Below are 24,030 nucleotides of genomic sequence, written 5' to 3'. Positions count from 1 at the left end.
TTTTGAAATGACAGATGGAAAGAAACAATTGAAAAATAAGGATTTTTTTTGCATCCAGTTAGTCAAAAAAAAAAAAAATCATCATCAGTATATAAAACTATTTCACTGTAGAGAAAATCACGCACGTCAAATACCTGAGGACGTATTAGTGTGTGGGACAACACGCTATGCGTGGCACGTGGCTGAATGTCCATGTTTAAATTGTTCAGTAAAGCGGGACCGTCAACAGCAAATATTACATTACAATGACAGCACGTCCCTTATAGGAAAGGTCCCTATTATTATTATTATTGTTGTTGGTGGTGGTGTTGTTATCGTAATACTTTTCTAGAGGCGCCCTTACACAGTTTGTTGTTATTGCAATATTTAGCGCACAGCAGGGTTCAGTCGCTCCTGCTGTGAACAAGGGCAACGCTCATCAGACTACAGTCAAAGTTTTGTAGTGTTGTAGTAGATTTACTTTTTGTTACACAAATGTTATGATGTATATGATGCTAAATGTTTCATTTTTTTCTTATGATCTTTTCTTTAGGCTATTTTATACAGGCTGAAAAGTAAAAGTGGGCAATAAAAGCGTGGCATTGCGCCGGTTCCTAATTTTCCTTTTTCTGTCCACCAGGCCGCTGACACAGTGGAGGTCAGGGGAGAAATATGGTGTGGATGTGGGTGTTCTTAGCGTGAAGAGGAGGATCTCTTTTTTTTTTCACGCACCCCAAAACACCTCACGCAAAAACGCTCTGCACCGTCAGCTGATAGTTGCCACTAATTTAGCAATAACTGCGCACTGTGCCGACTATAGACACACAAAACTGGAGATTTCAGAAGCTTGTAGAGCTGTGATAATTATAATAATTAGTTTAACAAACCAATAGACGTTTTTCTTTATCCCCCAGGAATATGAGACTACCGGCTGATTCAGTTTAGTGACCTCCATGCAGGTGACCATGACCTGTACTATAAGACAAACTGGTGCATCATAGGGACTGGCATCCTGGCAAGGCTTTAATTTATCACCATCAAATTTCTCAGTACTTTCTGTTTTTTAACTTCATATATATCACAATAATGGACCCATCTACCGACTGTTTGCTAAAAAGAAAAAAAAAAACACAGAGAGCAAAGTGAGATGACAGTTTTTGATCCATGTTTCATTATATGTCCCAACTTTACAGTGACTTTCATGCAGTGTCCCACAGCATGTCGCCTGATATATTTTATTCCTCATATAAGACTGTAAAAAATGACACATGGTCGCAGAACACATGGAAACATTATATGTCCATAAAAGAAGGAATGGGGAGAGAAAGAAAGTTATCATACTAAAGTTTGACTATCATGAAAAGGATATTGGATCTACCATGTCAAATCAATTAGAGGGGTAAGCTGAGTCAGAAATGTGCTGTGCTGGTGGACAAAATGCATCAAAAATAAAGAACAAAATGGCCCTGAAAAGAAAGTGTGTGTTGCATTTACCAGGCATAGACACAGAATAAGCCAGAGGTTTTCAAGTCCATATTTCTGAAACCATACACATTGAAAAAATACAATAATTTGTTCTACCCTGAGATAAAGTTAGTCTAATATAGCCTAATAAGCCATGGGCAGTTTGGATCTTGGCTGTGGCCCTATAAGGTCCTATACTGCATCAGACTAAGGCCTGTGTAGACTACTGGGAAAAAAAAAATCATTCTCTCCAGAACCACTTACAAAACTGCTTGGTATTCATCATTAACATGAGATCAAATATAGATAGACATTTGTAGGCAATCAAATCATCACAGTGATTATCTGACCATAAGCTATAGGGAATAAACTGCTTCATCTTGTACTTCAAATTAAACTAATCATCCATGCATTCCTCATATTGTGAAATAGATATTGGGACTGTAGCAAAGAAAAACTGAGCTCTGGCCTGCTGTGACAGGCACAATGATAGATACCTTAAGCTGATCACCCTAATATGCACTATACATTTGGTTTAAATAGTGATTTTACTATTTCAAAATAACAGTCAGTAACAAAAAAAAAGCATGTGTTTAGCTTTAGTCTTTATTGAATCATGATACTGCTGTGAGCGAATTTTGAATAATGTGCCATAATACCAGTTTCTATACTGCTGTCTCCCAGATCGGAGTGAGACTGGGATTATTTCTGCCAATTCTTTCTTTGCCATAGATTTGGAACAGTGAGCAACACTATTTCTTAGCCAGATGAATGCAAAAAACAGTTCAACTAAAACTTAGAACGCTGTGTGGCCCTAATTGAAATAAAGCCTTCATTCAACAGGTTTTCCATTTATTAGTCTGGGGGGAATACTAAACAGAAGAACTGCAAATGACTTACAAATGGATAGAAATTATGAATGACCAGGAAGAGTCAAGTACGGATTTATGGCCTTTAAAATCTTGGTCTCATGTTACTCTCTGACATGTCATCAGTTATGTTTGATGTTTTGTTATTATTAACCTGAAGCAATTAGGCCTCAACACATCAAAAGGCCTTTGCTTCACAAAGACTATACAGAGTGGAAATTATCTGAAATGAGAAGAAACAGGTTTGAAGGATGAGGAAATCCACTCTATGCTGAGTAGCCTTGGGATGTTACTGTTACAAGATGCCTCCAAAAGAGGCACTGTTTCTCAGATGTGTTTGATCTTATCAAATACATGTGACCCACAACACTTCAGTAGGAACTCAAACAGAGCGCACTTATCATAACAAAGATCCATAAGGTGCACCCAGGTGAGTCAGAGAAAAGAGAAGGAGAAGCTGAGCATTTGTTAAGCATACAGCCTCTGGGCATGCAGGTCTGCTTTAATAGTTCAGCAAATGAGGATTGAAAACTGATGTAATAGTTTATGTTCCCCATGATGAACGTGCAACATCATCTCCCGTGTGATTCTTATCTGCCCTACAATACATAAAATATATGTGTAACATTGCAATCCTTTGCTGAAAATGTTTCTGAACTGCCAATTGCCATGTATATCCATGTATTGATAAAATATAGCATAAACGTATATGGAAAAAAACAATCAGTTATCATAGCCTTAAAAAAAAAAAAAAAAAAAAAAAAAAAAAAAAAAAAGACTAGTCAATACAAAAAAGAAAACCTTGCCATCTCTATTCCCATTCAGTTTCTTACTTGATCACACAGTTCCCACCCTATGACATTCTCAATGTGCATACTTCAAAACTTGTGACATATTTTACTACTCAAATGTACAGAATTCCCCGAAAGCATCTTTAATCTGATTCCTCTGTTCGTGTTAGTAACTGTAACTCAGTATAGACACAATGTCTTACAGTCAATGATCACGGTGCAAACATGCATGCCAACAATTCAGCCACAAGAGGGCACATTCCATACTCAATGTATGGAGACACATCCCACAACTCAAACTATGTTTTCTGATACCATCTAACTTTATACAGTAACATTTATCTAATGTGACTTTTTTTTTACTGAATTCCCTTAAAGAAAGACTGCTGCACTTTATTAAAATATTCTGCCTATTTCTTTTTGTGCATTTAAGAGTGAAAAGAGGAAGCCAGAAACCACGGTATACTTTCTCTGCAATTCTTTGCTTTTAATCATCAGCAGTCAAGAAAACGTAGAAAAGGAAAGGATTGGTGAAAGGCTCCACCCCACGTGACCAACATTTGATCCACCTGAATTTTCTGCTTCAACGAGAACATACTGCAGCACATGTTTTAAATCCTACAACCGTACTCTGGGGTAACGTGATAGTGGTTTATTTACAGTATAGATGCTGTAGATTTTGCGAACTCTTTTCTGGCCTAAATACATCCAACAGTTGTGCCATACAGCTGTATCCTAGCCATGATCTGACCTGCCAACAGAGGCAACATTGTGTAGCCTATATAGTCCCCCCCAGTCCTGAAAACGTGAAAACACAAATAACGTGAAAACACAAATAAGTCTCAAAAATGTCAACATACAGCGCAGTCCCACTCTGAATGGCATTTTAAAAGGCAGTAGTAGCAGCGAAAGGCAGCAGATCGTCCATACAGAGAGACGTGCAGTGCTCTCTGGGTTTTGGCCTCCTGTCTGAAGCTTCCTGTTGCACCGCACTGCAGGTGTCACCGCTGACGGCGCTGTCCACTGCCCGTGGTGCTGAAGCGCACGGGGACACAAACACGATGCTGTGGAGTCGCTGCGGGCGCTAAATTCTAATTATACGGTTAAATGGGCCTATTAAATCCACCTTATATACAGGACACAAACTAGGAAATCAATATGAGCAAATCTAACGAGTGGATTTCATTACTGTCTTTTATTTTATTTATTTTTTAAAGGGGTTTAGTTTTAATAATGTGATCGTGATGAAGGCCTCTGTGTCCCTGCCTACGGGCTGTGCCCCAGGCCGGTTACACGAGTCAGTGATCGTAGAACCAGATGACTCCAAGGCCGCTAACTGGACTGACTCATCCCCAGAGACGAATTTTTCACACGATCCGGGCATTTTCCTCTGCGGAAATGCTCCTCAGTCCGCTTGGATCAGCAGCTATAGCATAGTCTGAAACAAGGCGGAGGGCGATTGTGGTTCTGCTGCTCCCGACGTGACCGTCACAATCCCAATTTGCTGGGCTGTCCCCACACCATTGGCCGGGAGTGCCTTGACGCTGTGCAATCCAGGGAGAGTCGGGGATGGAGAATCGGTTGCCCCGTGTGCCGCCATTGAACTCCGGTACCGGAATATCGGGTTAGCAACCTCCAGGACAACACGGCGCTGACTGGACCGCCCCTGCTCAAAAAGCTGGAGCAGCTGAAGTCATCAAACACAGCTAATAGCCACACAGGTCCAGCCGCCTCTTCAGTCGCTTCCCAGGCGACCATCGACAGCTGTCACACTTGCAAACAAGTTGCGTTCACGGCCGGCTGTGTTTGCGTCATATTCCTGTCCATGGCGGTGCTCTTATTTCTGGGCCTCATCTTTGTGTAGCCTATATCTTCAATAATACGACGTCGCCAGTCGGTCCTCTATGTTTGTTTGTTGCCAGTGTCCTCACGCTGTTTTCGCTCATTCTCACATGGTTAATGTGCATGTTGAAGTACCCACCTGAAAGTGAAACAAGCAACTTCAATTCCTTCACTTCTATGTAATGTGACCCTGTGGCTGCAGAGCTCGGCTGGCCTGCTCAGTGGTTTTCCTTCTAGATGTTTTCAGTAGTTGTGAACATGGGCGAACATGGTTTTTATTTTAGACTGGGTTGACAATGTGACAATCCAGTTTAACCTGGATCAGTGCAACTTTTGAGGGTCTGTCATACATGACAGTCTTGTGTAAATTGCAGTTGTGAGCTCAATTAGCCTTAAGGTTGACACCTTGGATGTGAAATAAAACACAAGGGTGGTGGAGGTGATGGGTCTATTATGCATTAAAATCTGTCCAAAAATACAAATACAAATGGTGTCCCAAGTATTTCAGTAAGTACAGAGAATTTTATTTATGGAAATGAGACAAACCTGTATTATAAGGACAGATCTCAAGTTAATCTCAAAAGATTTTTGCTCCATTTCAAACACCATTGGACTCTCTGCAGGCCCTTTTTCAACAAAGACATTTCTACATGTCACAATAGGAAAAGCACAGGTTAGTCCCACTAAATGCAACACAGCATTGTCAATGTTATTAGCAAGACCTGTGCTTTTCCTCCTGACAGGCCAAAATGGGTGCTGTTAAATAGGTCTGTTTTGACCTAAATGGATGTCTACATCAATGTCTTGCAACATTATGAGACACTGACTGGAAGAATAGGAAGACTGCACATTACAGCTGTTTCCTCCCTTACAACCTCCCAGATTGGTTTCCTGCATTGAAACTATTTATGTGACAGAGTTTGCAACGCGCTCAGTGGTGACTAGGTGAGCAGGTATGTATGCATGCGTGTGTGTATATGTGTCAAGATGATGGTATTTGATTCATAATGGTTTTCTTGTGCCACCACCATCTCTAACAACATGTCCTATTGTGCCAATGACAGAACCTGTTTACCCCTTAACTACCTCTATGTGATTACACTGACTCCCCATGGTGGACCAGGTCAGCAGGGGATCCCAGGCCAATGACCCTGAGGGGACATGAGCCTTCACAAGATGAGAGAAATAACTTTGGGGTAGGGGGTGCAAAATAAGTAGTGTTGTAAAGTAGTGAGACAATGGAGGTGACCTCCTAGGGGTCTTAATTCATCTGATGGGTTTAAGTTTGTATTCCCAAGTCATATAAACTGCAGGAAGATATAAAGTCCACTAATGATTAGGTCCACACCCAGATTACTCTCAAAGGTATTAGGTTACAGGGAAACCTGCCATAAAACAATGGCTAATTGAGTCTTTGTGGGTTTGTTTCCTATTAATTAAACCCCAAACATGCATTCCATTACACCATCATTTGCTACATTTGATAAAATTATTAAAAGACTTGAAATGCAGACACTTCACAATTAGATTACATTAACTATGATTCACAAAGATGTCTCTATTGGGTTCAGGCATTTGCTAAATCCTAATAACACACCAGGCATTTATCTCAACTCAGTGTTGTTTTAAAAGGCGACCCTAGTCTCTGGAGTTAAAATCCATCTCTTTCAGTCCGTCAAAGGGACTCCTTCATTTCGTCATCCAGTCGCTGAGTAATGCCACTTAAATGCCACCGTGACAAAAGCTTGAGGAAAAAAGGAGGGGTGGCAGGCCTCTACTGGGAGCCACAGGCAACACTGTGTCTGGGGCAGAGGGCTTCATTTCACAGGGACTGCAGGGCTTAAAGTTAAAGATTACTTTGAAATCTGCATCCCCTACCATGAAACTCTCTCGCTACCACCCTCCCTCCAGCCATCACTCCCTCTCCCGAAAAATAAAAAGCTGTCGCCACAGAGAAGGGGATGAGTTGGGAGCAGATCCTCTTTGATGACAGAGAAGGATCCTTTTGTTCCCTAATCCCTACACAACCCCTTCCCCCTCTCCTCCCTGTAAGTCCAACTGGACGTCAAGGGGCTTCATAATCAGCCAAGGGCACAAAAGTTATTAGTTTACCTGTTTTACTTCAAGAGTAGAATCTAAGTGACATCTTATTGTAAAGCCACTCTAAGGCACATTTACATTTACTACTTTTGGTACAGTCATTCTTTTTTGAGCAACAAGAAGTTGACAGAAATATTATTAAGCAAATACCGTCATAGGTCATATGACACAGTTCAGTGGTTGCCACACATAGATCGCAGGGAAAACCCATATTGTGCACAAGACAAGGTCACCCAGAAACAGACAGTTTTAGATACATGTCCTTTCTTCCTGTGCCCTTCTTTAAGTGTATGCAAAGCGTGTCTCTGTGTCATTATCAGATTGGACACACGTATTTCACAGAAGAGATGAAAGTGTTTCTTTTGCTTGTAACATCTGCACTGGGATGGTTTGTGTCCCAACAAGATGACCCCAAAGTCATAGCCTGAGGGCAGCGTTTATCACCAATCTGAAAGGACTCTGGCTCATCATGTGATGACATGCTCATGTGCGTTCCCAAGTGTGGACCAATAAGCGTGAATTTGAGCGTATATGGGATTGCATTTGGCAGCATATGCGTATACAGACATATGGCCTAACAAGCATGCAAACACACCAAAGACTCATAAGCAGGGATCAATGTCCAGGGTTAGAGTGTCAAACACAGCTTATCAAGCATGTTCACTTTCACTGGGTCACTCTTCACAAGTCGAAAAGGACTTTTCTCTCCTTCTGTACACGCTAATTGTAACAACATCTTTTCTCTGTCAAGTTGAAACAAAAAGGATTATGAACAGCACAGAGCAAACCCCTCATAAAACAAGCACTGACTCCCTCTGTTGTCTAAAAGTGAGAATGCATCAAGTTGAACAACACACCAATCATTGAATTGAATCTGTAAATTGTTAAATTGAATTGAATTTTGAATCAGGGGAATCCTTTCTTTTTATCTATCTATCTATCTATCTTAGAGATTCATTTTAATTTGCTGTCTCCACTTGTCATTCTACTCAGCAAAAAATATAATCTCAGTTAAACAGTTACTGACATTAAAAATGAAAAAGAAGTAGATGACATCTATTTTCACATGCTCTTCCCAGGTCAACACATACACTCAAATGCACTTCATCAGAATAGGAAATTGAAAGACCATAGGTACTCAGCGGGTATTGACCGAATATTACGGCAATTGATTGAGTGATCAGATAAAATCAGAGATGGGAAGTAACAAAGTACCAATACTTCGTTACTGTACTTAAGTAGATTTTTCAGGTATTTGTACTTTACTTGAGTATTTATTTTTCTGATGACTTTTTACTTTTACTACCTACATTTAAACACAAATATCTGTACTTTCTACTCTTATCAAAACAGGCTTGTAAACTTTTTCATCCTCCGCGAATGACGACACGACATAAAAGACGTAAGAGAGGGAAATCGAGTGTGTGTACAGGTTCAGTGCGACATGGAGGAAGACAGGGATCCAGGGAGTGTTGCCGAGTCCGAAAAGCAAGACATCCAGGAATGATTCATGATGAATGCGTTTCGTGTTGTCCCCTGTACCAGCACTGTGCAAGTTGTTAATGAAAGAAGAAAAATTTCCTGTTTTGTGTCCAACTTTTTTGGTTTTGCCAAGTTATCAAAAAATGTGTTGTGTATCACTGACGGCAAAAAACAACATTTTTTACTTTTTTACTTAACTACATTTCAGACCCTGTACTTTTACCTTTACTTGAATAAAGGAGTTGAGTCAGTATTTCTACTTTTACCAGTCTTTTAACACACAAGTACCTGTACTTTTACTAAGTATAGAATGTGAGTACGTTTGCCACCTCTGGATAAGATAAACTTTTGCATTGCATTTGCAACATGTTTCTACAATTTAACATTAGACCTAGGCTATACCTAGTTATCAACATTGACTTTCGACATTTCACTATCACAGCTACATACGTTCTAGCTAGCGCTGCTGCGTTTATCTTAATTAGCAATTTATTATTAGCAATCATGCTAACATCAAAATAGACGTTGCCCGCCTGCTACTAGTCGCAGTGACATTACCTTATAAAACAATAATACTATTGTGTTATACATAGCAGAAACGACAGGTTACCTTGAAGTAACGTTCCCTTGTGTCGGTTCGAGTGGGTGAGCCGCTCTGGTTCACAACTAGATGCTTTCTGTCCAGATGTTGAAACATTGACGAAGTGTTGTCGTGGTTCACCAGTTCTACTTTATATTACACACATTGTACCGTGTTCTCATCTTAAGTTGGAAATGATCCCAAACTTTGGACATTTTCTGCCTTTTACAGACGGTTTCGCTCTCTGACATGGCGCCAGTTATTGATACTGAAATGCGTTGTACGACAGTGATTACGGTCCGTGTGGAACAAAGATCCATAAGCGGAGCAGGTCCGATAACGCAAGTGGCAGTAATTAAACGAATCGTCGAGTAAAATAATTTGCTTCGAGCATTTTTTGTAATAGAGTTCATCGACTTCCTCGAGGATTCGTTGCAGTTCTATTTCAGTCGCAGTACATTATGATGACTGATCAATACATTTCTGTAGATTGCCTCATGAGTAATGGCACCTGCCAGATGAATGAAGTATCCAGAGAAAAGTAACAGCAGTGCAGATATTTCTTAGATCAAAACACTAGAATAGCTTTCTCTTACTAATAATGATGATAGACATTTTTTAAATTTTATTTAATTATTTTCAACATCATTATTGATAACAATCCCATTTAATACAACTGCTGAAGTTACTTGAGTACAAACACTACTGCAAACATGGAAGCCCATAGTATAAATTACAGTATAACAAGTATAACCAAATAAACAGCCGCAACAAAGCTATATTTTTTTATTATTTTATTTGTATTTTTAGATATTTGGGCAGCACTCAAATTATGGGACTTATGCTTCATGTTAGTTCGTGGTGGATTTTGAGGTGCACAGTAAAAGCTACTTTATTTTCACTTTCTCTTTCTTGACTGGGTGCATGTCATTTGCAGCATTTAACTACAGATTAGACTAGTCCAGGGAGGAAAGTTAAAGTTTCTGTGATGGTGATTAAAGCACTTTCACACCATGTTGCGTAAAGTGAGGCAAACCTGTCAGATGAATTAAACATGACTGTGCTTCATATTTAGTGTGCTACGCAGCCACATGCCTCGGGTTTGAGTTTTTTTCAGTTTCAGTCCACAACTGTCTCTCTCGAGAATAATCAGTGAATTAGAAACTCGAACAACAGCTAACCCATTCAAATGAACCGGTAACCTGGTCCGGTCTACGCCGCCTCGTCGTGCTGAATGGCGGCTAACGGTGAAAGTCCCGCCGGTTCGGTTCGGTGACTGGACAGCTCTGGTCTTGACCGCTAGTAACCTCACTGACGTCCCCGCTCCCCCTCCAAGCACGCGCCACCTCCAGCGCTCCAATCACTAACGGAGAAATCTTGTGACGTCACTCAGTAACTTCCGGGCTGGTAAAGCTGGCCCGGTGATGCCCCGATTTACAATTTTACTGCAAATGAAACCCGCTTCATAAGACACGTAACGCTTGGATTTATAAGCGTTGATATATCGTATCGATATAATGCCAGAGTTTTGGTTACAAGGATAAGTATATTGGCTCCAGCCCCGCAGCGGTTGAGGATAGAGGTGAGATTGGACTGCTGCGTGAATGCCTTGCAGATGTTGATGAGACGGACTGATTGTTAGCGACCACATCGTCTTTAATATGCCATAAGTACATTTGTCCACGGTGCGAAGCGTGATCTGCCTTTTATCAGTTGATCAGTAAACAGATTTTTCTAGGTGCAGTCGTTAGCCCAAAAGCTAAATGTTAGCATCCCTGCTTTGCTAGCTGCTAGCTAGTGCGTCTTTGACCTGTCCGCTAGATGTGATCGTGATGCTTCATGGACATTATGGGATGTCATGTTTCCTGTTTTGAGCTGGATAGACTGAGAACTGGTTATCATGTTAGGTCCTGATAGCATCTAACATCACATCTTAAGATATGTTCAGGTCATCATAACAGCAGTGCATTGTTATCTAATGCTGATAGCGGTTATCTAAAATAAACAATGTGAACACACCAGCAAATGATCAATCTAATGTAACGTTACACAAAAAATAAGGTTATTAAAAATCCTCAATAACACCTCGACAAATGATTATACTTTTATTTTTAATTAAAACATAAAGCATGCGTTGATGGAAAATGTGTGAAGTTAGAGTTGTGAAAAGGATGAATGGATGTATTGAAGTTGACAGCAGCTGTAATCACTGAAATGCCTCCTTAATCAGTAGTTTTAAAATCTGGTTCTAAGTATGTTTACTTAAGTTCCTGTCCTTGTTCTCATGTGGACATACTGTTGATTGTAAAGCAGAATATCTTTGTAGTCCTGAGTGTGTTGCTGTTTTTTTTTTTCCAAATGGCCCTATTTGCAGGTCTGATCCTATGTCATGTTATGTTGAAATGGTAACTTGAAATGGGTGTGTTGTCATTATTCAAAATGCACAGGGACTGAACCAGCATTGCAAGTGTTAAGTACATTTTTCCCCTCCTGACTGTGCTGCATCGTCGTGTGATTGCTCTGCCTAAATTCAGTTGAACAGTGGCGGTTGGCTGTGGTATGTGTGTTCTTACCAAACAGGTTCATCCTTCACCCTACTTTGACTTGGGCTATGGGGCATTTCTGAAGCAAAATTTTGATAATAAAAGTAGCAGGTGTTTGGGTTGGAGCAGAGTGAGCTGACAGTTTTCAGAAACTCTGTGTAGTCACTTTGAAATGATTATATTTATAGATGTGGTTAGACATCATGTGGTGTTCCTTCAAGTGTCCACTTGAGGACGTTTGGAGCACCTGACTGAACGTGTTCATGCGCACATACTGATTTGAATTTATGCTGAACTCCATTCTCTGAGAGGCCACTCATCTATTATTGTGTAGAAACTAACAGGCCCCTATGTGTAATTACACCAGTCATGATGTCACATTCTTTACTGTAGCACAGGAATGTGGTGAAGGGCAAGTGACTAGCCTATTTGGCCCTTACACTCACTAACTTGTGGCCTCTATGTTTTACCTAAGTAAGTTGGCCCCTACGTTCATCTCTAACTGGAGTACAGTTAAATGAGAGCTTTCTTAAATGTTTTTGAATCTTCTGCTAAGTTTGGAATTACTGAGTAACTTTTATCTTATTTTTTTTGGAGCTTGTGTTTGCATTTGACTCAGAGCCGTGCACCATCATCCATCACTACTGTTGCATTAGTTTGCCAGGTTTCGCTCACCTCCCATGTGACTTTAGGACCTCTCCTCTTAAGCTGCAGAATGAGTCACTGTCACTTCTAGCATGTGCTCAGGCTCAGTGGCTAGTGATTAGCAAACTGCAAATTACACTCTGGCCCTAAGGGTAGACTAGAAATAGCTCATCTCTCAGAGGTGATCCAAAGGTTTTTGTAATAGAGCCAAAAAAAAGAGAAGTAATGAGTGTAGCACATGGTATAATCCTTCATTTGCAAACATAGTTCATGGAAAAGTTGCTAACTTGCGGTGAAGAACAAAGAATGTGTCTAATTTCAGAATATTAAACAAATTCAACCCTGTGTGTTCACTAACAGTAGCCTTCGGCTTTGGGTCCAAATTGTACAAATGTTCGATTTTTCTTTTTTTTTTTTTGTATGATGAAATAGAGAAAGAGACCATCAGTTGTAGCGTCATGCTTTCTCTGTAAGGCTGGCCTTGGTGAGATAAATAGTGCTGACTGAAAACCAGTCTTAGAATAGGCAGAGATTGAGTTGCCTAGAGACAGTTGGGCACATTTGCTGCCACTCAGTATTTTTGCTTGTTCTAATACATTTTTATTCCTAAATATACTTATAAGATTTCATGATGTGTCTGTATATTTCAGGTTGAGTTTACTTCCAGCACATCCTGCATCCTTCAAACCCAGCAGCAAGTCAAAATAGTGACAGAGCGGTGACCAGTGCAACGTGTTGCTGATCTCATCATTAAAGATGAAGTTGAAGGAAGATCTGAACCCCCTGCTGTTGCAGGTTTTCCGCTCTGTTGTCTGGATTTACTCCGCCATCACCTTCATACCCTGGTACTTCTTCTCTGGGGCTGGCACAAACTTAGAACGGTCTCGCCAGATCAAGGCACGTTCGGTTAGCGGACACCCAGCAGGACCTTACAGATCTGCCAACAGCCAAGAGAAACTGGTCGCATGGCTGCACCATGGGGTGAACACGCTGGACAAAATGTTTGAACACGCTGCCAAGAAGTTTCCGCAGAGAGACTGTCTGGGCACCAGGGAAGTGCTCAGCGAGGAAGATGAGCTCCAGCCTAACGGCAAGGTCTTCAAGAAGGTAAGAGGCACTGACTTTTTCCTGGTGCCCTTGCTTACTTGTAACTGATTGTGTTGTTTCACTATTCTTTTACATTCTTTTATTCGGTGTTGTGTTGAGCAAATGTGTCTCTGATCATTTTTATTTGTAGAACTGTATGGTCATTATGTGGCATTACAGAAGGTTTGTTTGTGCTCGTGGGGGTGAGAGCGCAGTCTACCACTGTGCACAGCAGGAGGCAGCGGCAGTGTTGCTGCTCCTCTGTGCCTCAGCTGAAGGCCTTATTAACACCTGCATAGCTGCAAAAACCCTCTAGATGGTGCTGACTGACTATGAACAATGATGATATATACAACAGACCTTTTTCTGATTCAACCTCTTCAGTATTACAGCTCAGATTCTCACCTACATTACAGTTTACATGTTACTCTTTCCATATTTTCATGCAAATCAGTACGCATTAATTCAGTCACTGTCTGGCATCATTTACTGTTTATATTTATCCTCTTCACTAAAAATGCTCCTGAAAAGCTACTGAGGCCTACAGAATGTACATGTATATATTTTTATGTTGTTCAGTGTACTATGTAATATTCAGAAGTATCTCTACATACACTTTGCATGTTGTGTGTAGGTAATCCTTGGGAACTATAACTGGTTATCATATGAGGAAGCCTACCAGGCGGCAAAGTGTTTTGGCAGTGGTCTGACAGCTCTGGGCCAGAAGCCTCTGTGTAACATCGCAATCATCTGTGAGACTAGAGCCGAGTGGATCGTGGCATCACAAGCCTGCTTCATGTACAATTTTCCACGTGAGTGACAGGAAGACAAATGTGTGTTCAAACATTCTTAGATGTACAGTAAAACATTTGAGATGACTGACTGATTTAACCAAATTGGAACTTGACAGTGGTGACTCTATACGCCACCCTGGGACTCACGGCCATCGCGCACGGCCTGAACGAGACAGAGATCACGCACATCATCACAAGCAAAGATCTGCTTCAACAGCGCCTCAAGGTATCAGCTTCACTCTCACCATCTGTCTCCATCATGTTCCTTTGTCAAAGAAAAACCCAGCACTGATATGTCCCTGAATTACAGGATGTTTACTGTGTACAGCATTAGGGTTTGATAAGAAGCTTGGTTCAATTTGCATAATTACTTTTTCCTCTAACTCCATCTCCTACATCCAACTGTGTCCAGGACATTTTGTGCGATGTGCCAAGACTGCAGTATATCATTGTCGTAGACAGTAAACCGACAACCTGGAAAGACATCCCCAGAGGCATCACGGTCTACAGCATGGACACTGTAAAGGAGATAGGATCCAAGCCTGAAAATAGTAAGTATTTTTGTGAAAGTGATTAAAAAGCTTCCCAATTGTGTCAGGGGAAATGGAAGTACACTGATGGAAGCTTAATACAAAGCCGACACCCTGATGTGTAATTGGAGTGATGTGACGTGCATGACAGAGGGAGCAAAAGGTCAGACCACCACTTCCCAAACATGCAGTGCCACGCTAACGCTGGTCGACTGTTCCAGAAAATGAGAAACAGTGACTGTGTTCTCAATGTCATAGAAAACAGTTTTTCGGTTGTAAATACATCCCTTAATCAAAGTGTTCACTAGGTTGAGTATATACCTTTTTTTTTTTTTTTTTCACAGATAGCCAGAGGTCTCAGTCTTCGGTTTTTCTTGTATTTTTTTTTTTTTTGTCCATTTTTCATTTTAACAGATGCTATTTTATAAAAAAATACAAGCTAAGCAATAGTTGATTATATTATCTGTGCAAAATTAATTATATTTTCTATATTTTCAAGTTGCTGCTTTTGTCAGTTTTATATCACTGGAAATTAAATCTTTGGCTGTTGAGCAGTTAAGTTAAGCAAAAGGAGCATTTTGGTCGTCAACTTTAATAGACTAAATTATTCTTTAATAAAAGAATCAATAGTTTAATTGATAGTGAAAACAGTGATTAGTTTCAGTCCTATGAATAATAAGATAGTGTACAGTTTTTCATAGTGGCAGTTGTTTCAAACCCATTCAGTTCTTTTTATTTTTCCATTTTTGTGAGCTGCCATTTCTTCATAATTTCTGCATTATGAAAGCTAATAATGTTTATATTGAGGTGTGGTTTGTTTCCTGTCTAACCAGCATCTTTCATCTCTTCTGCCTCTGCAGTAGGAGTTGACCGCAGACAGCCACAGACCTCGGACATCGCCGTCATCATGTACACAAGCGGCTCCACAGGCATCCCCAAGGGTGTCATGATCTCCCATGGCAACATCATCGCTGGAATCACTGGCATGGCTGAGCGGATACCAAACCTCAAGTATGCCAGTATCAGATGCACTGCCATTTAACACTTCTCTGAAATGTCTTCTGACACTTCCTTTCTTCAGTTCGAGTGTTCTGCAACTCTCCAAACAGTTGCTTGATTTTTTTTTTTCTCTTCTCTATGCTACCATGAAATGTCCTTCTTTTTGTCTATGTCTGTAGTGGAAGTTGACCTGCAGATATTTCTCTTCCTGCAGTGAAAGCGACACGTACATTGGCTACCTGCCGTTGGCGCACGTTTTAGAGCTCAGCGCTGAACTTGTGTGCATCTCCCATGGCTGTCGCATTGGCTACTCCTCCCCTCAGACTCTAGCCGACCAGGTCAGTGTATAAAAGGATTTGGTTGCAGTCAGTGTTGCATCGCTTTCCAAGATGTATTACATATGATTTTTGTCCCTGTTGGTTTCTAAGCTTAGATGTCTTATGTTGTTTTCACAGTCCACCAAGATAAAGAAGGGCAGTAAAGGGGATACCAGTGTGCTGAAACCTACTCTCATGGCTGCTGTACCAGTAAGTGTTTTTTTTTTTTTACACTGCACAGGCACAGTTTATGGAGTTAAACTGATATTATATATCATAATGAAGTACTGTTCAATGATAGCAGACTTGAAATGGGGAAAGTGTAAACTGAGGGTTTTGTTTACTTTTTGCCTATAGGAGATCATGGATCGGATCTACAAGAATGTAATGACCAAAGTAGAGGAAATGAGCAAATTCCAGAAGACGCTCTTTGTGCTGGCTTACAACTATAAAATGGAGCAGATCTCCAAGGGCTACAGCACACCTCTCTGTGACAGGTAACACACATATTATGTTACTGTGCACGTGAGCTGCGAAGCCCCGTCTGTTGACTTTATCTTCTTCTGTGATAAATGAGCTATCAAGAAACAAACCTCTCTTCCTAAATGGCTAATCATAAGCTTGATCTAACCCCTGTTAACAGTAAGCTTCTACAAAAGATGTGGGAAATCATTCTCTAGCAGATGTGAATCATTGCATGATATTGATTCTGGCATTGTGTTTGCACGAAACATTCTCCAGTAGTGGTTTATTTATTGCGAACTTTGTCATAGTCTGAACAGCCTTTTCAGTCTTTGTGTATTTTGTTCTTCATTCTCTCCCTCAGTCTGGTTTTCAAGCGGGTGCGCGCCCTCCTGGGAGGGAACACGCGTGTGCTGCTTTCTGGAGGAGCTCCACTCTCGGCAGCCACACAGCGCTTCATGAACATCTGTCTCTGCTGTCCTGTGGGGCAGGGCTACGGCCTGACAGAGACCTGCGGCGCTGGCACCATCAGTGAGGGTAAGAAAATGTATTTTGCAAAGGGAGGAAAGCAGGAAATGTGAGGCATTGACTGTTTTTTTCCACCTTTTTGGAGCCCTCATATTTGATTGACAGTAATTACCTCACTGCAGTAGTCTCTGTTGGTGTTTTTCAGTTTGGGACTACAGCACAGGACGAGTTGGCGCTCCATTGGTTTGTTCAGAGATCACACTGAAGGATTGGGAAGAAGGTGAGTCAAATGGCAACAACCCAACTGTAAAGAAATAAGAGAATCTTTAGTTGCTTGTAATTAAGCAGTGAGTTCTTTGCTTCTCTAGGTGGTTACTACAGCACAGACGAGCCCAACCCCCGAGGAGAAATTTTGATTGGCGGCCCCAATGTAACAATGGGTTACTACAAAAACAAAACCAAGAATGAGGACTTTTTCGTGGATGAGAATGGCCAGAGATGGTTCTGCACAGGAGACATTGGAGAGTTTCACCCCGACGGATGCCTTAAGATCATCGGTAAGAGATCCACAAATGTGTGTGTCTACGTGTGTGGTTTAATACACTCTGCAGGACTGAGACATGTGTTCTTCTCCTGTAGACCGTAAAAAGGACCTTGTGAAGTTGCAGGCCGGTGAGTATGTGTCCCTGGGAAAAGTGGAAGCTGTTCTGAAGAACTGCCCTCTCATTGACAACATCTGTGCCTATGCCAACAGGTAAAATCCTGCACTTCCTGAATCTGTTTCTTCCAGACCTTTGACTTAAATTCAATTTCCTTTTTAAATGCAGACACCAAGCACAAACACTTAAGCCAGCGTCTTCTTCCGCCTTTATTGTTTCGTCTCACAACTCAATTTCCTTCTCCCTAATGGTGAAAAAACTAAATTTGTTGACTCTTTTGTACCTGTTTTTCAGTGACCAGTCATATGTGATCAGCTTTGTGGTGCCTAACCACAAGCAGCTAATGTTGCTGGCAGAGCAGATGCAGGTGAAGGGCACATGGGAGGAAATTTGCAACAGCTCGCAGATGGAGAAAGAGGCCCTCCGAATCATTACCGAGGCTGCTATCTCAGGTAGGAAACAGTGTCTGTCTCCATCACTTGTTAAACCAGATTATAGGCTCAAAAATGTCTCAGCAACTGCTGGAAGTCTCCGTCGCATTTTCAATTCAGAAATGGTGTGATAGTGTCTCCTGTCTTGTGCCAGACTTTATACTAGTCTTGCGCTGTATCTGTGAGTCTGACCTGTGACTTTCCTCCCCCCTTCACCCAGCAAAACTGGAGCGGTTTGAGATCCCAAAGAAGATTCGGTTGAGTGCTGAGCCCTGGACCCCAGAGACCGGTTTGGTCACTGATGCATTCAAACTTAAACGCAAAGAGCTCAAAACACACTACCAGGAAGACATTGAGAGGATGTACGGTGGAAAATAACATACACTCCAAACACTTAAAAATGCACACATATGTAGTTACACACAAGGAGCTCAGACGCCACTGTCTACTTGAAGAGCGGTTACACTTTAGATACAATTAACACATGCACACACATACAGACACAAAAAGCATCTCATACACGTCCTCCTTGGCTTCACCGTGACCAGCTTCAATCAATGGAGGGGGAAATACTGAATCCAGCTTAACGCTCTCTGTCAAGACCAAAAGGCAACTGAACCAGCCAGACGCACACAGCGCCACGCACTCACCGCGCCTCTTTGATGGATTTAGCCGGCTTGAGTTGCTATGACAACCGAGGCACCACATGAAGTCGGACATCCGCATGACTCAAAGTGAAACAAAATGAATCTGGATCAATGTCAGAGCGTCCTCTCTGTTGCTTCTCTCCCTCCTCCGCTGCTCTCCGGAGCTTTCCACCGGTTCAGTATGGACTTGTACGGCAGACACCTGGCAGTGAAAATGGAGTAGCATGAGCCTGAGAGGAATCCCTCCTGGGCTCTAAGTAACATTCAGGTTGGAATCTCTGCAGGGATTTCTATTATCTTTATCCATGTCTGTTTTCTTCATGTTTGGTTTGTTTTTTAACTCGTGATGAGTATTTTTTCATGTGTCTGAGGAATCTGTGTTGCTAAGCCATGAGAGATTGAGCATTAAGATGTTTTAAAATATTTTTTTCTTGTTATTTTATAGTTATATTATTCTGAAAATGTTTTTATTCTTTTTCCCATTTCTTTTTTATTATTGCCATTTTGTTTGTGAATTATACATTGAGGGTTTTTTTGTATTTTTTTTTTTTTCTCCTCTGATTTGCCTGTCACCCAAAGTTTATAATATTTGAACATGTGTTTACTGACTTTACTACAAGCGATCCAGTTCTTCTCTGCCTTCTTTTGACCTTTGCAGCAGGGTCAAAAATCTGTAGGAAATCCAATGGGCCTTTGTTCCATCTCTTCATTTTGCCCCAGAGTTTAATTTATCTCTGTATCTGAGCAGCCCATGAATGCCTCCCAACCTGTGGCTGTTTTGTTGGCTTATTGACATACCAGTAACCCTGCCACATCTGCCATGTAGTCCTCCAGTTATGACCAATGCACCATATGATGTCTCCAAGGGAACTTAGCCTACCGTAGAAAAATAGTTACACCAATTGGCACTTCATTAGTTGTTCTGTAGATATTATCCTTTTGCCGTAGGTCTAGTTACTAATATTTTTATTATTTTTACTTATGAATATTAAATACAAAAAGAATGTGCAATATTTATACACAAATTTTAAGGTAAAGTATATAGGAAGATTAAAAATGAACAGAAAGCAGTCCCCATTGTGTAGAAATGTTTAGCCTAGTGGGAAACTAGTTGGAAGTACACAGGTGTAGTGGGGCATAAAGGTGATAGTAAAAAGATGGCGATACGGATGTATACACGTAGCTCATTTGAACGTGCTGTGCTGAACAATGTTAAGTGAAAGACCGTGAGGTGAAAAATGAATATTTGACAATGTAGAAATTGCATGACGAAAAGCAACGGAACCTATATATTCGACACTCCAGTCGAACAACTGTCAAAGCAATTCCTTCTGAAAACACTCCTTATTTAAATGTGAGTGTACTGTATGGCGTTAGCTCACTTGACTTCATAGAGTGGAAGAAAAAAAAAACATTTCTGTATCTCCAAATTGGATTATGTGTATAATGCTGTATGTGTAATGTATATAAAAAGAATTGCATTTCTCAGATTCTGTCAGATGCCATTTATAACTCCCATATGACATACACATTAATTAGCATAGGTTTTTAGATTGGTGGTGGTAGGATTGACACTTGTGCTTCAGTATTGTTTTTTTTTTGTTCTTCTCTCTTTCAGTTTAGGGACCGAAGATTAAAGGTGTTTGGTCAGTGGTTCTTTGTAAGGGCAACAACATCTTTTTGCAGCCGCCTTCTCTAAATGCAATCCCTGCTTTGCTTGAACTGAAGACATATATAGCATTAATAAAGGTACAGTCAGGTACTCTACTGATATCTCTTATCGGATGTCTGCTAGCTTAATGCAGAAGGGTTATTTTAGCATGTGGAAATTTGATATTACTACCATGACTTTCCTGTTTTTTTATAAAACTGATCTCTTCAGTGAAAAGTCAGAATCTTACTCTGCCATTTGCTGCTTTTTATGCCTGGCAAGAGATGACTAGTTGCCTTCTAACCCACCCAAGCTGTCTTCAGGGGTCATAAGAATGTGAAGTGTTGTGTTGATAACACACATCCTGCGCCCTACTAACAAAACCCACTTGAACTAATAGCAAGGCAAAGTTGGTGGATGGTGTAAACATGAATTTCACCACTCCTGTTGCTCCCACTTTGATTGTAAATATTTTGAGGGATGTGGGTGATCGATCAAAGTTCATTAAAACTACCAATAATTGTACAGGCGACATATATAATTATCTGTTACTGACCGATTTTTGGGGTCTCCTTATTTTGTGTTGTGAAGTGGCCCCGTGACATGGGCTGTGTTTCCTTCTTTATTTATTTGTGGTTTGGCCTTAAAAGATATCTAATGAAATAAAAAATAAGTTGATACTGTAAATACTGCTGGTCTTTGTGTGTGTCTGTGTGTGTGTGTGTGTACTACACCTGAACACAATCTGTGAGGCATAATGTGTGACGAATACGATCAGCAGCTTGATTAAAATCATCCTGAAACCAGAGTTTCTATGGCAACGAAGGCCAGTGTGTCTATGTCTGTGTGTGTGTGTGTGTGTGTGTGTGTGTGTGTGTGTGTGTGTTTGAGTGAATATGGTTTGTGAAAGACTGTGTGGCACATCGACGCAAACAGAACACGCAGTTCCGAGAGTCAACCTTCAATCAGAGCTAGTAAACAAAGGATTTTTCTTTCTTTCGGGCAGAGTCATAGACTGTATTGTTTCACAAGATGTTGAATCACAGGTCTGTGAAATTTCATTTATGAAAAGCTTGTCCTTGTGCTCCTTACATGTAAACATCCCCCTGTGCAGGGTTTTAGCACAGTATCCAATTATCAGTTCATTCAAGATATCAAACCTGAAATTACATTAATGTCTGGTATCAGCAAAAGAGCTGCACCCAATGATTATTCTCACTATCAATGAACTGTTTATGAAAATCTCAGAAAACTGGACAGTTTTAATAGTTTATTTTGTCTGCACAGTCCAGAAGCTAAAAACATTAAATTAAATTGACCATCATAGAAGTTTGAGAAAATATATGTGGCAACACAAGTTTTTAAAGTTTTGCATTACAAAAAAACCCCATCTGATTCAGTAATCTGTTATTTGTTTCAGCTCTAATCAGCAACACTATAAAAGCTGCAGTTAGGGTGATCAGATGAAGCCTTTATTTTCCTATAGAAAAGATGTAACCCTGCTATTGACTTTGTTCACACTTGTGTTTGGTTCTGTGGTAATCAGTCTGACAGTTTCGGGATTTACAGGCTGTACAAACAGTACAGATTTAGTTAGACTAAGTACAGTATATGTAAAGTGCACATTGACAAAATCTGCAATATAATACACATTAGAATGAAATCAAAGGTCAAAACTGAACTTTAAATATGCTGGAGCAGGAAAACTGTTCTCTCACGCTGCTCCACATACAGCTATAAACCTTGTACAAAAAAGCCAAATGACAGAACATGGGTGGTTAAAATTCTGCTTCTACTTAAAATAAAACAGTAGATACAAGACCGCAGAGAGACATGCAACTCCTCTTCTCTATTCCCTCCATCCAACCCTATGGGACCATTGAGTGAGTCAGAGGCATAACACTCCCTTCATTAGCCCACTGATTCTGATGCACACACACACACACACACACACACACACACACATATAGCAGAGTGGCTGTACCACAAAGACAACAACACCAAGCAGCAGATAACTGTCAAATACATATTCCATATTGTATGAATGTGGTTTCTGTGTGTGTGTGTGTGTGTGTGTGTGTGTGTGTGTGCATGTGTGTGCGTGTTTTTTCTTCTCCAACTTTTTTTCTTTCTACCCTCTCTCTGTCTTCCTCTCCCGCCCTGCTTGGCTCCTTCTTCCTGTCTACTTATGACTCACAAGTCCTATTTTTTTTTTATCCGTGTTTGTGCTTCATGCGCATTCTGCAGCATGAAGCAATAAGCCATGTTGGAGTTTACCCAAGGACGAGTGGCACTGAACTGGAGCTGCTTCACAACACTGGAGAGGTGGGTGGTGGCTGGAGAAAACTGATGATGGCACAGCGGTGACTGGGTCTGACACATGATGCTGAAGAGTTAAATTTATATGTAAGATACATTAAAGTACAGAATAGATAAGCTACGTGAAGAGATATTAAATGTGGATGTAAAGCATGTAAGCATGTAAATCACTAAAAAAGATGTCTCCAAAAGTGCCCTCATTATGGATGTTTTGCTTTAATCCCTTCAACCTATAATAAACTCTTTAGCAACATTACAAACTTATACTGTGTGAAAAATCACAAAAGTTCATCCATCCATTATCTATACCTGCTTATTCCTATTTAGGGTCACGGGGATCTGCTGGAGCCTATCCCAGCTCTCTTTGGGTGAAAGGCAGGGGTACACCCTGGACAGGTCACCAGTCCATCACAGGGCCACATCGAGACAAACAACCTCACACACTCACACTCACTCCTATGGGCAATTTAGAGTCACCAATCAACCTGACATACATGTTTTTGGACTGTGGGAGGAAACCAGAGTACCTGGAGAAAACCCAATCATAGAATCACAATTTAAAATGAAACCCATATTGAAATGCGTCCAAAGATAAAGTTTCCAAATATTTTGAGTTGAACCAGAGAAACATCTAAAAAAAACGTTTCTGTATGTGCAGTCTTAGGTTTCAGTATTTCACCTAATTTAAGTGGGATGTAGAAGCAACTAAACAGTGGAACAAGCAGATACAAAATGCATTTCTTATTTGATATTGTTTAAGAGTAAAATGTTTCCTCTGACTTTGAAGCTACTTAGGGACGAGCACTGGCAACATTTCCAGTCCACTAATTGAAAACTTAGTGAATGTGATGCTCCGGTCTTTTGGTTCACTGCATTTCTCATATCATGTGCACCTCTGCTGATTTTGTTTTTTTTGGGGGAGATGCAATGTGTTGGGATGACCTTTGCCTTTGCTCTTGGTAACATTGGCTGCACCAAGCCAGGCACTGCCCACGGCATAGCTTGGCTGGGTGATCGTGATGTGAGGGCCAAAGTGAAGGTGGGAAAACATGTGAGGTCTGGTAATGAGCTTGAACAGAGAAGCAAAGGATGGGGAGGATGGAGAGACAGAAGGAGAGGCAACCGATACGTCTGGGCGATGACTCACCGATGCTAGATATTTATAGCATCAGGAGGGAGGGAGGTGTGTGGGGGTTGGAGGAGCGAGAGGCCAGGGGGTTTGAGAGGAGGCCAGGACAGCATCATTGCACCGCCAACAGGGAGTGGTGGAAGGAGAGATAGAGACCACAGATATAAAGCAGCAGAGAAGAAACGGGGGGGGGGGACGACGACTGAAAAAGAAGGATGGTGGGAGGGGCGGTGCAGAGAAGGA

At 41.0% G+C, this 24,030-nt stretch overlaps 1 protein-coding gene across 1 annotated transcript; it reads left to right on the top strand.

The window, feature by feature from the left end:
- Window positions 1–10,499: 10,499 nt before the first annotated feature.
- acsl3b (acyl-CoA synthetase long chain family member 3b) lies at window positions 10,500–20,176 on the top strand. Its single transcript, XM_026313890.1, has 15 exons — window positions 10,500–10,689; window positions 12,946–13,402; window positions 14,016–14,193; window positions 14,292–14,401; window positions 14,588–14,726; window positions 15,566–15,716; window positions 15,919–16,042; window positions 16,160–16,231; window positions 16,379–16,518; window positions 16,848–17,020; window positions 17,157–17,231; window positions 17,320–17,508; window positions 17,591–17,705; window positions 17,905–18,062; window positions 18,262–20,176. The coding sequence occupies exons 2-15, from the start codon at window positions 13,052–13,054 to the stop codon at window positions 18,417–18,419; spliced, it is 2,133 nt and encodes a 710-aa protein (XP_026169675.1). The 5' UTR covers window positions 10,500–10,689; window positions 12,946–13,051; the 3' UTR covers window positions 18,420–20,176.
- The last annotated feature ends 3,854 nt before the right edge of the window (window positions 20,177–24,030 follow it).

This window comes from Mastacembelus armatus, chromosome 17 (genome assembly GCF_900324485.2).
Source record: "Mastacembelus armatus chromosome 17, fMasArm1.2, whole genome shotgun sequence".
Taxonomy (NCBI): Eukaryota; Metazoa; Chordata; class Actinopteri; order Synbranchiformes; family Mastacembelidae; genus Mastacembelus; species Mastacembelus armatus.
Note: the sequence above shows the minus strand (reverse complement) of the source record. Positions and strands in the feature narration are given on the sequence as shown.

What these genes read in the sequence shown, in the direction of transcription:
- acsl3b (XM_026313890.1), top strand. Translation starts at nt 13,052, where the DNA reads ATGAAGTTGAAGGAAGATCTGAACCCCCTGCTGTTGCAGGTTTTCCGC. An exon ending in CTCTCATGGCTGCTGTACCA is followed by an intron (nt 16,232 to 16,378) that starts GTAAGTGTTTTT and finishes TTTTGCCTATAG; the next exon opens with GAGATCATGGATCGGATCTA. An exon ending in TACCGAGGCTGCTATCTCAG is followed by an intron (nt 18,063 to 18,261) that starts GTAGGAAACAGT and finishes CCCTTCACCCAG; the next exon opens with CAAAACTGGAGCGGTTTGAG.